Below are 14,829 nucleotides of genomic sequence, written 5' to 3' on the forward strand. Positions count from 1 at the left end.
AGTATGCATCCATAAGATATCTTGTTCAGGAGGTAATTAGTCGAAACTTGTATACACACTGCTACTGACCAAATAAAAAAAAAAACATTTATTAATATGTATTTTCTTATTTTTATGAATTAGCAATACTGCTTCAGCATACTTTGCAAATATTTTACATTTGAAGGCAATTTTTGAAACAAGGATGCATTATAAGACAGGACTATCTTAGACTTATTTGGTCCCAACATGCCTGTTTACCTGGCCACTGGCCTAAATTTTGGAATCACTGTGAAATTCACATTTTTTCCATTTCAAATAACCTCACATTGCATGATAATGTCCTTAATATTGTTTTCTTTGAGCTCAGTGGTATTTACATTAATCTATATTACTTGGGGAATTTTAATCAATACTCAATGCCAGGCATATTGGGATGTTTAGTCATTCATCTGCCCATGGTCAGGCAATAGTGTTGTCTGTAACGATGGGACAGGTGATGATGAAATTAACCCTTTTGCAGTTAATCTCTAGCCTGGATGCCAGACGAACTTAGCCACGCCCACAAATGTTTTGGTCGGGAAGTTCGGTCTGGTGTCGCTCCGTTGGGGATGAATTATCTCCTCACAAAAATCTGTGAGGAGATAGACCAATCAAATTGTCAGGGCGGGCTTTATACGATGATGGACAGATGATCAACCCTAACGTAATCAACCACGTCACCAAAGAGCTTTTGGGGTGAATTCGTTTTCAACAAACATGGCTGCCGTTGGAAAGCTGAAATGTGGAAATTCGAGTCTGTTTTAGAAGACATTGACAGCACATTCATTTTGAAAGAGGAACAGAGAAACGCGATCAAGGCATTTGTAGATCGAAAAGATGTTTTTGCCGTCCTTCCTACGGGATCCGGTAAAAATGTAATGTATCAGCTGGCCCCATGGTCTACGTTATGGTCATACTACGTTGCTCTGATTGGTTCTAGATATATCCAATTGAGCGAAGAGGCATTTTTTTTCCTGGTTCGATTGAAACACGCCCCATAATCACAGTCCAACGGAGCAGTATCAGACTCATATTCTGACTAGAATTATGAGTATGACATCGTCAGGCTAGTTAATCTCGGTTATAAACCATGACCGTGAATTTTGAAACTGTATTTTCAAAGTGTTAAAAAAATGTATAAAAAAAAAACGTCAGTCAGTGTGAATATAGGCTAGTTCTCTAATGTAACGCATATTGTATTCTATACAATCTACTCAATGCGTTCAGAATGTTACTAGACTCCCATAGTGTGTCAGTTTACTGTTCATGCTTGGACAAATTGTGCTGACTAAACTTAGGCTGCATAGTGAGGATGCTGGAGGTACGTGCGGTCCCTGAATCATTGAAATAGGAATTAATGAAGATTACCGTGAAACCGTGGTTATTTTTCACAAATAACTGCAGCACCTAATTCAAACCATGGCATCCATAAATGGGACAGAGTAAAATTTTGTTTTTATACCGCTTCAGAAATCAAAGGATTCCCAACAAAACACTGGTCTCGTGGCGCTTCATAGACACAACAGAGTTCCCTCGACACACGAAACCTGTGGCACGCCAAAGAGCAATTTGCTGCAATGTTAGCCATGAGGAAAGGAAATGATCCAGTGCATGTACAGAATTCCTCCTGTCCTTTCTAGCTAAACCACTCCAGTTTGGTTTCAACCAACAAAACTGGCAGCATACCAGCCTTAACAACCGCAAAGATCACAAAGGAGGGGAGACGTTGAGTAACCGCGGTGCCAGAATGGCAACCGAAAGCAGAGGCGTGTGATGCCATCCCCGGCAGTTTATCAGCGAGTGGGAAAGGAATTGTTATCCTTTCACAAACTCTGCGGACAGTGTGTCTTCTCACTCTTAGGGCTACCGAGATAACTGAGTGAATGACTGGAGCAGAAGCCCAGAAGAAGACACTAAAGAATGAGGGAATGAATCAATGAATCAATGAATCAATGAATGAATGAATGAATGAACCGAAAAGGTAAGTGAGTGAGTGAATAAACAAACGAGTGAGTGAATTAATCCACAAGTGAGTGTGTGATCAAATGCGTGAATGACCAGAGAAAGGACCAACACCGGACAAACCAATAAAATATTAAATGATTAAACAAATAAAAAACAAATAAATGAATGGATGACAGAGAAAGAACCCTGTTGCCTCAAATATTGGGTTAAAATAAACTAATGAATGAATGCTAATTAGTGACCTTCATAAGTTACACAAGAGCAACGGTCTCTGGCTGATTGTGGGTGTGGTGTATGAAACTAACACACACCCATCCGTAGTGTGTGGGCGCAGAAGCTGACACACACACCCATTAGTAGCGTGTGGCTGCTGGGAGACAAGGGCACGTTAGTGATGAGGTAATACCCGCTGACTAATCTTCTGAGCTACACACCGGAATAAAAATGAGGCAACTTTCACACGAAACGGGCAGGAAATAGACCCTTAGAGGTGCGTCTACCTCACTGATGTGCTCATTTTTTCCATCCAACCTCACCCTCCATATTGATCTCTCCTAAGGTTTCCTACAGAGACCCATGTCCATTCAGATTTGCAATTATTCATGTTCACAATGGTGGGGATCACTTTTCTGCAGACCTTTCTGTCTCAAGCGGGGCCATTCTTCATGTTCCGGTCACCATCTCAGCAAAATTTCCTCTGTGGCCACCCCAATTTAGAACATGTGTGTGTGCGTGTGTGTGTGTGAGATCCATGCTACAACAACTAACACAGATAGCCTGAGTCTGTGAAACCAGAAACATCAGTCTCCACCAGACACGATGGACCAGACACATCGTGGTACTGTGTGTGTGTGTGTGTGTGTGTGTGTGTGTTCCCCCTGAGAGACTAAATAGAGGCACAAAATGATTCCATTGTTTGTAAGGGTTTGTCTCACCTGGGCGGGATGCCCCCGGGCGACCTGGGTGCTTTGGGCTGCTTGTCCTTGTCCTCCTTCTTGTCGCGGGGCTCTCGGAGGGGCCGCTCCCGTGGGCGTTCCTTCTCATCCCGCTTCAGCCGGTCGCGCTCCCACTCCTCCTTCCGCCGCAGTCGCTCCTTCTCACGCTCCCTCTCCCGTTCACGCTCCCGCTGCCGCCTCTCGCGCTCGCGGTGGTCTCGCTCCCGCTCTCTCTCCCGCTCGCGGTGGCGCTCACGCGGGTCTCGCTCACGCGGGTCTCGCTCACGCTCTCTCTCCTCCTGAAAACACACACACACACACACACACACACACACACACACACACACACACACACACACACACACACACACACACACACACACACACACACACACACACACACACACACACAGCTGTAACTTAAAATCCACCTTGATGCATTTCATTTCTGGCATGCTGTGGAACATGTAACAGTATTTGACCATAGTCATACATTGTAGGTTTGTGCGTGAAAGTATATTTGGGGGGGGGGTCCTAATTAGGGGGTTAGAAGTGTCCTTTAAAGTATACAGAATGTATGAGTCTTTAGGAGGACACTGGAAGTATTGGGAAATATTTCAGCAAGTTCAGCACCATTATGATACACGGTGTAAGACTATTGGGTGAATATGAGGGAATATTTAATCAACAGGGAACTCTACGTCAGGGTACTCACTGCGTAGTGGTATGGTAAAGGTGTCTCTGAGTACTCCACTCTGAAGTTCTCATACTGGCCTCCTCTCCAAAGGGCCTCCATCTCATAGTCATAGTACGGGTCGGCGTAGGGGTCATTTCTGTCCAGGAGCCACACACACCCACAAAGACAAACACACGCATGCACACACACCCACAAAGACAAACACACACACACACACACACACCCACAAAGACAAACACACACACACACACACACACACACACACACACACACACACACACACACACACACACACACACACACACACACACACACACACACACACACACACACACACACACACACACACACACACACACACACACACACACACACACACACACACACACGACAAAAAATACCCACACGCCCATATTAAGCACAAACATTCCAAGATCAAACATGATGCCAGGGAAAAGAAGAGGTTGCACTCACCCATAGCCTAGCTCTCTGAATTCCATATCCCTAAGAACAAAAATCACACATTTATTCATTCATTTATTAAAATAAAAATGAGTGAGAAAATAATGAGTCACCACAAGGTGTGACCGAAACCACCCACAGGACAGTGCAATGCATTGGCTTTTGTCTCCTAATTTCCTCTACACACACACACATCTTGTCATCAACCTATAAACCAATCATTAAAAAATAGGCCAGACACAGAGACATAGACCGGCTAAATCTAGAGCATTTCCTACAGCAGCCTCCAGGATTACTCCAAAGTAACAAACTGCGGTGGGATCATTCAGAGGAATCATAGTACGTGTATTGTGGGCCACAGTCACAAACGTCACAGTACCTCCCTTCACACATGGTGGCATCCGCAGGCAGCCCACTGGAACATGGCTACTTCTGTTTATTTTACATTGGACCTACATTTACCAGAATCCAACAATTCACTGCAGTTGAGTTTATCGTAGCATCTCAGTAGTGTTACGCCTCTGTACAGCGTGGCATTGAGGTCATGACCATTGGCAAAGGCATCCTCTGCCATGTTGCCTTGGCAATGCCATCCTCTACGATGGTGGCCCCATGCTACCAGTCTAAATGAGTGCGGCCTGAGGTCTCACCCTGGCTCTCGGATCTCCCGGGTGATGCGGTAGCCGGCGCGCTCCCTGAAGAACTCGTTCTCCTTGTCGAACTCCCGCTCGTCCTCGCCGATGGTGACGTTGAAGCGCTTCTCCTCGAAGTCGGGCTCCTGCTCCTTACGGATGGTGGCCTTCTTCAGCACCTGGTGCAAACACAGAGAGAAGGGGGCTCGGGTCAATCCCACCAGCAACAGACAAGAGTGCTATCGTAACGGTGTTAATTATCGGACGCCGTGTGTTATCGGCAAACGTTCGCGTTGGTCATGTGAATCCATTATTAAACTGAAGTTATAGATTGTTAATCCATTATTAAACTTAGCATTTTGATTGAATGGCCGATGTTTGACACTGTCCGATAACTGACATAGGTACGCTAGGCTCAGCAGATACCCTTGGATATGCTGGGATGATTGCAAGAGGGACAAAAAGAAATCTATGACACCTGATCACCTGACCCATAGATGAGCCGGATTGAGTGGATTCTGCACTTGAGAACATTAGTTACTGGATATATAAGACAATAGTCTAAATGCAACAGCATAATGATACCAGACCAGAGATATCACACCAGTGGTATGTATAGGCCAACACTTTGTGTAGAAAGCCACAGATGGAAACAGAGGGGAAATCCCTTTCAGACGATTCTATTGCATTAATGGTTGTCTGCACACGTGAGTGTGGGCTGCACCAAAACAAGGGATAAACAGCTGGCAAAGTACTCATCTGCACCTTTGCATTCTCTAACCTTGAACTGTAGCACCCACAATGAAACGCTTAAATATGTTGTTAAAGAAAAGTTATTGAAAAAGTAACGACAGGAGAGAATTCCTTCATTCAATACCGTTACAGGCAACTAGCCAAAGTTAATGAAACAACATTTCTGTAAGTCACATTACATTGACCTCTCGTGTTTGGTGGTTTTGAAATAAATACGGAGTTTGCCACAGTGATGGCGAACTGACACATCCCTACGCGTCGTGAACCAAACCGGAAATATGGTCATTCGTCGTAGACTGACACAGGAGACTAAGACTGGCCATTGGGACAGCATCTGAATATTCTCAGAATAACCGTATAACCGTAACACTTAGAATGTAGACTCATAACACAAGCGGCTTACTGAAATCAGGAAGCAATCTTCCCTTAAATGTTTTGCATTTTTTTCTTTCTATAAAAAAATTGAAAATGATGAAATGAAACTCTATTTAAATGTGGGGTTATACTAGCATTGCTGCCCTATTCTCCCTACCCTATAATAGGTCCATCATCTAAACCGACTTCAGAAATGTGTGTAAAAAGCACAGCTCATCGCACATACAATTTAATGACGATGGAAAAAATAAATGAATCCTGCAAAAAAATGAAAATAAATGAAGTATAAAAAATAAATAAATGTAAGTGTATTTCAGAGAGCCCCAGTAGATGAGAGGGGCATAATAACCTCTTTGGCGTGTCTCAGGCCCCTCTCCCAGGCACTCTCTACTGGAGGCTCCAGGGGAGGTGGGGGGGGTGGAAGCTCCTCAACAGCCGGACCTCCCTAAGCAGGAGAGAGAGAGAAAGAGAGAAAGAAAGATGGACAGAGAAAGAGAGAGAGGAAAAAGAGATAAGGAGAGCAATACATGGATTTAATTATGGTGGAAACCCTTCTGAAAACACACATTCCATTGCAACCCCTTCCAACATATACCTACATAAACACAACACAACAACACAAATACCCCCTGGACTGAACGCCTGCCTAACTGTCCAAGGGGTGAATACCCACCCATGGGTTGGCGGGCATGAGAGGGTGGGGTCCCCCGGGTGGGCCCCCGTTGTGGTTGAATGGGTCTGGTTTGCTGATGAGGGAGTAGTTGCCCTTATCGTTCACTCCGGGGTGGATGAATCTGCAGTTCATACCCCAGGTGCAGTTCCCTGCAGTACACACACACACAGACAAGCATGCACACGCACACGCACCCACGCACACAGACACACACAGACATGAGGGAAAATGCATTGCTCTATTAACATGACACAAGACAATTAACTCTTTTGTAAAGAACTGAACTTTTTGTTAAATAATATTCAAGACATCAAATTTTCTTTGACATTAAGTGTCAATAAGTTCAACAAATAAACTGAACGAAAATACATGTTATACTATACTGATTCATGATGATCCCAAGCAAATGGGGGCATATAAGCATGTGTTTTATCGTTACTACATGTTAAAAAAGATATGCAGAATATATCCTGCAAATCTCGGAACAAAAATGTAGATAGTAGAATATTACATTGATTACATAAGGAGTCCAACAGAGAAAAAGAGAAAGTTTAAGAGTTAAAGGAAATCATCCCTGGAAGTGACCTGAACTAATCTGCAATAGCAGACATCACAGGTACATGTAGTTTTGAGGGTAATTTTGTACCAGAGACTGGCAATGGTAGAAAAATCAGGAACAAGGTTTTTATAATGCTATGCATCAAGGGGGAGAGAGAGAGCATGGCTTCACACAAAGATTCACCTGCTTCTCTGATTAGAACAGAGGAAGTCTCAGTTTAAATATGCTGACACGTCTGACAGGGGAGGGCATTAATCACGGGACCCATCGCACGTAGGTCACACGAGTCAGGGGAATCACCAGGCTACCATCATCAATTAATCCTGCCAATTTATGATAGATGTCTAATGGCGCGGTGAATACAGGTAGTGGCACACTGAATTCAAAACTAAGAGAACAGGGACATTCAAGTATTCTTGTACTTAACCCCAATTCTGAAGATAAGAAAATGAAGAACTATAAGTGTCAGAATCATAAGACATTAATTCTGATTTACACAGTTTATATGGTCTCAGGTGACTGTTGGTCAGATGTTTGTAATACCTGGACAGACTACATTTGAGTTTTTCCACCTTGCTTTAGTTTTATCACAGCATACATATCTGTGTGCTCAGACTGAACATTATGGCTAGTAAGTCTAAAGTGGGGAATATTAACAAAATTATTGGCAGTTGAAGGAGCCCGATTAGGTTAATATTGCATACAACTACTAACAAACGACTTTACCTTTTACTTGACTATAGCATCCCCTAGTGGCAAAATACTACTATGCACCTTGAATGGCAAGACAACAGCAACAAGTACCACAGCTGAAAAAATACTTAGATACTGATTGCTTTTCAAAATAGAAAAGTGGAAACTTGATATTGCTGGAAACAGACTGTGTCTTTCCAGCAAGAAAAATATCACTTCAGGTCTTTCAATATGACTGATCTTTTGTTTTTATCTGCTGGAACATTACCGTGCAAATATTTTTTGCTATTTTTGTGGAATTCACACCGGCACACCAGCCTTAGTTTCTTCTTTCTGGATTCAGCTGTTATCAAGTCACACAGCCTCTCCAGATATCCATTAACAATGAAAGACTCCCAACATACACTTCTGAAGAACCTACCTTTAATAAAGAACCTGCAGGTTGGGCGGGGCCGAATCTTGCGATCCATGGGATCCTTCACCTCCCCCTCTTCCAGATCATCATCCTGGAGATGATATGCACACAGAGACAGAGAGAGAGAGAGAGAGAGAGAGAGAGAGAGAGAGAGAGAGAGAGAGAGAGAGAGAGAGAGAGATTCATATGGGGTATCCATATCTAAATGGTATCTGAATCTGAACCATTCATTTACTACAGAATGGTTGGATTGAAACAATTAAGTAACATTCCTAATTTTGTTTTCAACTGCCGCTGAGCTGTTTTCATGGACTGGCTGATTCTAGCATAGTGTTGCACATAAGTGTGAAATACGTCTGTCATGTGCATTCTCTTGGTAAAGCACCAAAAATTACACAAATCATATCATCATGTTATGGCACATTCGAGACCACTAGGAATTCAGAACGAATTTCCCAGCTTCGACTTTAATGCATTTGAACCAAAATGTGGTGATGACTCATCCATGGATTTTCCTTTATCTGCTGGCTATCACCAATTATGTACAGCTTTTTTTCTTGTTCATTTTGACACACTGCCCTTCATAGATGATCTCACATTTTAAAAAGGTTTTCAACATTTGATATAGACAAGGTCTCTCACAACATCAAAAACAAATTGATTTAATGATACGCCTCAAAGAAGCCAGGGATATTTTTTGTCAGAGTTTCTGAGTCAGAGCTACTTCAAGCGGTGTTCTAGTGCAATTTCACGAATTGGAAATATCAGTTCAAGGTGTTCTTGAACACTGCCTTATAGGTGACGCTAGACACTATGCCAAGCCTCTGGTTTTGTAACGCCAGATTGCTATGGAAACGGACACACTGGGGCGCTATTATGCCGCATCTGTTTGTTTCGATATAAACAAGCAAAGGCATCATAAAGAGAGGTCTTCTTAACGTGATCATTGCAGGATCCCAGTGTCAAGACAGCGACAAGACAGAGTGACGGTGCATTAGTCACTGATAGAATTCATTGTGAAACACTGTTCAGGAACTGTGAGCAGGAACATGGCTTTTCTGTGTTTCTGCGTGTAACTTAGATTATTAATTGCCACTTAGTCTGTAAGATACATACGTAAAAGAAGGAACCTTCTGTCCATGTTTGGATGAGGCCAGAGGTTTTAAGGAGGGTCGAACTGTGCCTTCCCTGCCGTCTCTAACTGAATGCATACCGTATGTGACAAAAAGCAGCCGGGATGACAGAGGGACCTTAGTTCACGTGTGTCTATTTCTGCTGACATGTATAATTATGGCGTCAGAGTTAGATCTTAACGTATATAAACCCTGTGCAATGTTTGTGAAATTGCTTCACTCTCATCCTTGCGCTGTGAGTGTGCCCGACAATTGTTGTTGAATATATATACTTATCTACAACTCTGGAGTCCTGAGGTAGCTGAGTGAATTTTCACCTCACAGTCACACCTGGTTCAAACCTGCCTTTCTTATTCAGCATCAGTGTAGTAACCCAGAGCAACACAGCATGATCACACCTAGGTACTCACACCTCAGATGAATAATCCAATGTACGGTCTTTCCAGTCTGATATGCAGAGGGCCGACATGGCACTAAACTACAAGGACAGACCTCGGCCAATAGTCCACTCTTGACAACAAATGCCCTCTCTTCCAATGCTAAAGAATTTTTTGGATCCAACCCCTGATCCGGACTCTCTCCAAAATTGAATGGGTTCTTCTTTGGCCCATGTTACACCCCTCCACCGTGTTTCATAAAAACTGTCCGGGTCATTTTTTCTTTATCCTGCTGACAAACAAACCAACAAACAGTAATGAAAACATATCCTCCTTGGCAGAGGTGACGAGCAACAACCCATCTGATCTGTGCTCTTAGTCCTCCATCCCAATACTGAGCCTTGTACTATTTAGTTTACTGGTGAATTCCAGCAGTTTTCCTTTGTTACAAGATGATACAATCTAGTAACATAATCCTTATTGCCCGACTAGCAATCAGAGCACACTGGGCTCATCGAGAGAAGAGGCCACACCAGCCAGGGTGCCAGGGACACACCAAACCGACATCAAAGAACTAGCGGCGATAAAGGCCGACTGTTGCGTTGCTTGTGTCGGGGCCAAAAAGTTGTACTTGAACACACCGCAGAGTCTACAGCCAACCACCAACTAAAATGTATGCTGAGAGGAAATAACTCTCCATACCTAACCTTAAACAAAGCAGCATTTGCTTACCATTTTCACACATCTTGAAAATATGTCTGATAAGAAGTAGCGAATGGCACTGGTGTTGTCAGCTCTTGGTCATTAGGTTGTGGGGAAAAAAAGGAAGAGGCGACGGTCATGCCAATCATGGAGATAAATTAAACCTCCAATTAAAAAAGTTTTGCTGACAGACCAACGGGCTCCACTGCCGAGTGGTCCGACTAGTGCGGGACACACTGCTTAAAACCAGGGCCACAGACGCTTACTGATGGCCCGACATGGCTGACGGCTGACTGTTGGCTTGGTGTGTCAGGGGCTTAACAGAGCATTTCAGACAGAGGGTGAAGACAAGTATGAGGAAAATAATATGTTTTTGGAAAATGTAAGCATGTAAATCTATTGTAGAAGACACCCAAAATAAAATGATGAATACTGAAAATGAGCATAAAAGTTCCTCTTTAGGCACCTTATAGAGTAAGGATGAACACCAAGACAAAAATGTACTGAACATTAAAAAAGTAATAAAAATGGCAAACATACAGGCTAGGACACATCTTAGGACACATTCATACGATTCATAAGAATGCAAGCCTGGAATTTAAGTCAATTAAGACTGACTCAGATTTCTTAGAGTAGAAAGCGAAACAGATTTTGAAACTTGCTTCACTGGAGTTCTATTAGCCAACTGACCACTTGAAGCCCAATCAAACATGGACTTTGCGTTCTTACTGGTGGTCTGATTGCCCCTAGTCTTCACAGTAAACAACCTCAAAAGCAGCATAGGCTGTTCCATCGACCAGTAAGAGGAAATGACAACGAATGATGGACAGGTGAGCTGACCAATCAGTTTGCAGTTTGCAGTTCTGAGTAAACTCAAAACGCAACATTATTCACAGCCCAGTAAGACCAAATGCAAATACATGAGCCTTGATGTTGTTTATGCTGCACAAATAAAAAATATATAACTGTAATTGTGTAAGCTGCTGTTATTTCCATTGCACAGTTCAGCTTTAAATATATATCCAGTCTGAATACGGACATGGTTGCAGTTTTTTCATAGGATATTTTGCCCCCTACCTTAGCATCTGTAGAGGTACATTTGATAATAAGTACATCCAAGTGCTCTCAGGTCGGGAGCCTACGGCAGAGGGACTCACACTTTCACATAGCGTGGGGCTGAGAGCGCCTTGATTTTACCCTCTTTGGAACTTTGGAGTGATTGAATAAGGTATGCAATTAAATACTTTTTTTTCCCATATTGAATGTCCTCTTTTGTCATACAAGCCATGACACCTTTTTCTTCACTCAGTAACATCAACTGTACCTGCAGTAATAAATATTGTCAGTCAATAAACAGTAGGGCTGCCAACTCACATCTATCTCCCCCTCATCGATCTCTCCATCATCCTCATCCTTCTTCTTGTCTCGGAGGGTGTCTCTCCTTCCTCGCTCCGGACCCCTGGATTCATCTTGCTTTCTGGGCTGGGCGTCCTTGTCAGACGGGGGCGGCAGGATGGGGATCCGCTCCTTCCTCTGCTTGATCCCCTCATTGCCCTCCTTCTCCTTCTCCTGGTCTTGGGGGAGTGGGGGCATGCTGGGTTCCTCTGGCACCTCCTCGTCATAGTCCAGCTCATGCTCATCCAGCTCGCGAGACACTGACGACTCATCCTTCATGTCGCTCACCACCACCACACCTCTCCGGCGCCGAGCTTCCCTCATCATCTCCTCTTCGTCCTCCTCTTCCTCATCCACCACTGCCGTGACAGGACCACCAGGTCTCTCTTCCTCATCCTCATCTTCCTCCTCTTCAGGTAGGCTGAGGGGCCTGTGCTGCTCTGGCTCAAAGTCAGGCGACTCGGGACTGATTCTCTCCTCTAGCTCATGATCTTGCTCATCTTCTTCCTCCTCTTCATTGACCGATTGTCGGACATTAATGCTGGCTCCCATCATGGCACCAAAGTGTCCAGGCAGGTCAGAGGCACCCCTCTTATGCCTATGATCTCTTCGATCCATCACATCTTCCTCTTGGTCAGAGACTCTCTCCTGCCCTCCACCACCTCCTTCTCCTCCTCCTGTTCCTCCGAGACCTTCATCCTCCTCCTCGTCTTCCAGTTCTGAGTCTCTGCCGACTTGTTCCTCCTCCTGGCCCTCGTCATCCTCGTCATTCAGCAGCTCACTGTCTGAGATGGCCTGGTCCAGCTCAGTCGGTGAATCCAACAACTCACTGTCAGAGATGCCCTTCTCCTCCTCCTCTTCTGGTGACTGTGGGGATTGAGTAGGGCTCTCCGGGGTATCCATCTGTGCTTATTCTGAAAAGTTATCAGAAGAGAAAACGTCACAATTGTGTCAAGTTTTCTACCCATCATTGCCTAACTAAGACTTTGGGTCCTTCCTATGCCTTCTTAAGTCAACGTGGGCTGTAAACCTTCATGTTTCAAATGAAGAAAAATAGATGAAGTTACACTGCAATGAAATCCAAATAATCAACACTGCTACCTTATCTCCAACGTCTTGCCTTACAAAGTAACGTCTAAGTTAGTCGAGCATATATGCGGGGTAAAATGCTAGCAACGTTTGTGCTTCCTAAACCAATTCTTAACAACATAACCAACCCAATGTTACACTACAAGCCATCAAGCAAACCTCACCACGGTCGACACAAGTAGCGAGCTAACTTATAACATTTACGCCTTTTGACAGAGGTATCTTGGCTAGGGGCTTCATATAAAATAGCTACAACTGTCTAGCTAGCGAACTGTGCCAACCATGTACAAATGCAACCGATGTGTGAGGTCTGTTTATCGCCAACTAACTGAAAACCAAGTATAAAATCGGATATCCAATGCGCACCTAACAAGTTATTGAACCAGTGAGCGGTACCCAGTGAGTTGTTTCGTTGTGGCCGCTAGCAAGCTAACATTGGCTAATGTTAAATATCGTTAGCAAACTAGCTAGCCAACGATACACCTAGCTAGCTAACTTCGCAAGCTAGCAACACAAGGCCCAAAAATGAGCACCGCAGACTGCAAATACAAGTGTGACTATTGGTCGCGCTCCCAATGTGAAAACAATCGTAAAAACGACCTCCCATTTCGTAAAAATGTTGGGATATAGCATTAGATCCTTAAATGCCACTTTGAAATAACCTACGAAGCATGGTTGTTCGATCTTCATTAACAATGCAACCCTCTTCTTTTCACCAAGCTCAAAAGTACGCGTAAATATAACATTTATTCACCTTTCCAACCTGAACGACTTGGGAGACAGGGTCTCGGTGTTAAGAACTACCCGGTCTCACTCTTTCTGTGTCTGACAACGATCTATATGTATCCGATTTTCTGTTATTTTCTTTACCGGAGAAAATTGTAAACCCTGCACGACAAAGTGAGAGCGGCCATTACCTTGACGTCATCAAGACACGACAGTGTCACTTAACGGGTGCAGTTCAAACTTCAGTACAGGCCAACGTTGTGGAAATCTGGCTGTCTGCCTATATAACTAAACTTTGCTAGCCCAAAACGACCCAGGGCAACGCGATAGTGTTGGTTGTTCTCGTGAAAATAAAACTTTTATTCATGAATTGCATATTGGCCTGCTATTATTATGCTTGCTTAGACTCTCATAGACATGTATTTAGGAGTGTAGAGTAACTTTACATCTTGTTGAAACAAATGTAGCTTACTTTGGAATATATTAATAGTATATATTATAAATGAACAAACAAATAAATACATTTATTTGAAATACACTCGCCATGAAAAAGAACACACACACACACACACACACACACACACACACACACACACGTATATATTGTCCTGGAAGAAAACGTGTTTCCTTTTGCTCTGACAATGTTCCCCAACTCTGAGGAGTGTTTTTTCCAGCAGGTCAATGCTCCATGCCACACAGCCAGATCAGTGAAGGTGTGGATGAAGGACCACCACATCAGGACCCTGTCATGGCCAGCCCAATCTCCAGACCTGAATCCCATTAAAAACCTCTGGAATGTGATCAAGAGGAAGATGGATGGTCACAAGCCATCAAACAAAGCTGAGCCGCTTGAATTTTTGCGCCAGGAGTGGCATAAAGTCACCCAATGGCAATGTGAAAGACTGGTGGAGAGCATGCCAAGACACATGAAAGCTATGATTGTAAATCAAGGTTATTCCACCAAATATTGATTTCTGAACTCTTCCTAAGTTAAAACATTAGTATTGTGTTGTTTAAAAAATGAATGGCTTATCAGCAGGCCTAATATTGAATTTGATTTACACAATGATTGTGTCAAAAGTAAACTGCATGTGATTTGTATATACGTCAAAATAAACACAAAAACGTGTCATCAACATTCTGTGTGTGAAAAGCTAGATTCACTCAATTTTAGTTTCACACATTCTACATAGATGCATGGTGTGGGTATTGATTGAAATGGACTGG

The 14,829-nt window shown here is 43.4% G+C and overlaps 1 protein-coding gene across 3 annotated transcripts in view; it reads right to left on the minus strand.

Annotated features, from left to right (window-relative positions):
* zc3h18 (zinc finger CCCH-type containing 18) overlaps positions 1–13,875 on the minus strand; it is a 31,478-nt gene extending 17,603 nt beyond the window's left edge. Inside the window, exons 1-9 of one of the 3 annotated variants that reach the window (XM_031565112.1) lie at positions 13,794–13,875; positions 11,767–12,701; positions 8,187–8,271; positions 6,514–6,662; positions 6,190–6,285; positions 4,731–4,891; positions 4,093–4,122; positions 3,637–3,754; positions 2,922–3,220 (exon numbers count right to left, since the gene is read on the minus strand). In XM_031565112.1, coding sequence (XP_031420972.1) covers positions 2,922–3,220; positions 3,637–3,754; positions 4,093–4,122; positions 4,731–4,891; positions 6,190–6,285; positions 6,514–6,662; positions 8,187–8,271; positions 11,767–12,690 — 1,862 coding nt within the window. In that variant the 5' untranslated portion in view covers positions 12,691–12,701; positions 13,794–13,875. The other 2 variants (XM_031565111.1, XM_031565114.1) reach the window with 2 other exon arrangements.
* Positions 13,876–14,829: the final 954 nt, after the last annotated feature.

Source organism: Clupea harengus, chromosome 3 (genome assembly GCF_900700415.2).
Source record: "Clupea harengus chromosome 3, Ch_v2.0.2, whole genome shotgun sequence".
Classification (NCBI taxonomy): domain Eukaryota; kingdom Metazoa; phylum Chordata; class Actinopteri; order Clupeiformes; family Clupeidae; genus Clupea; species Clupea harengus.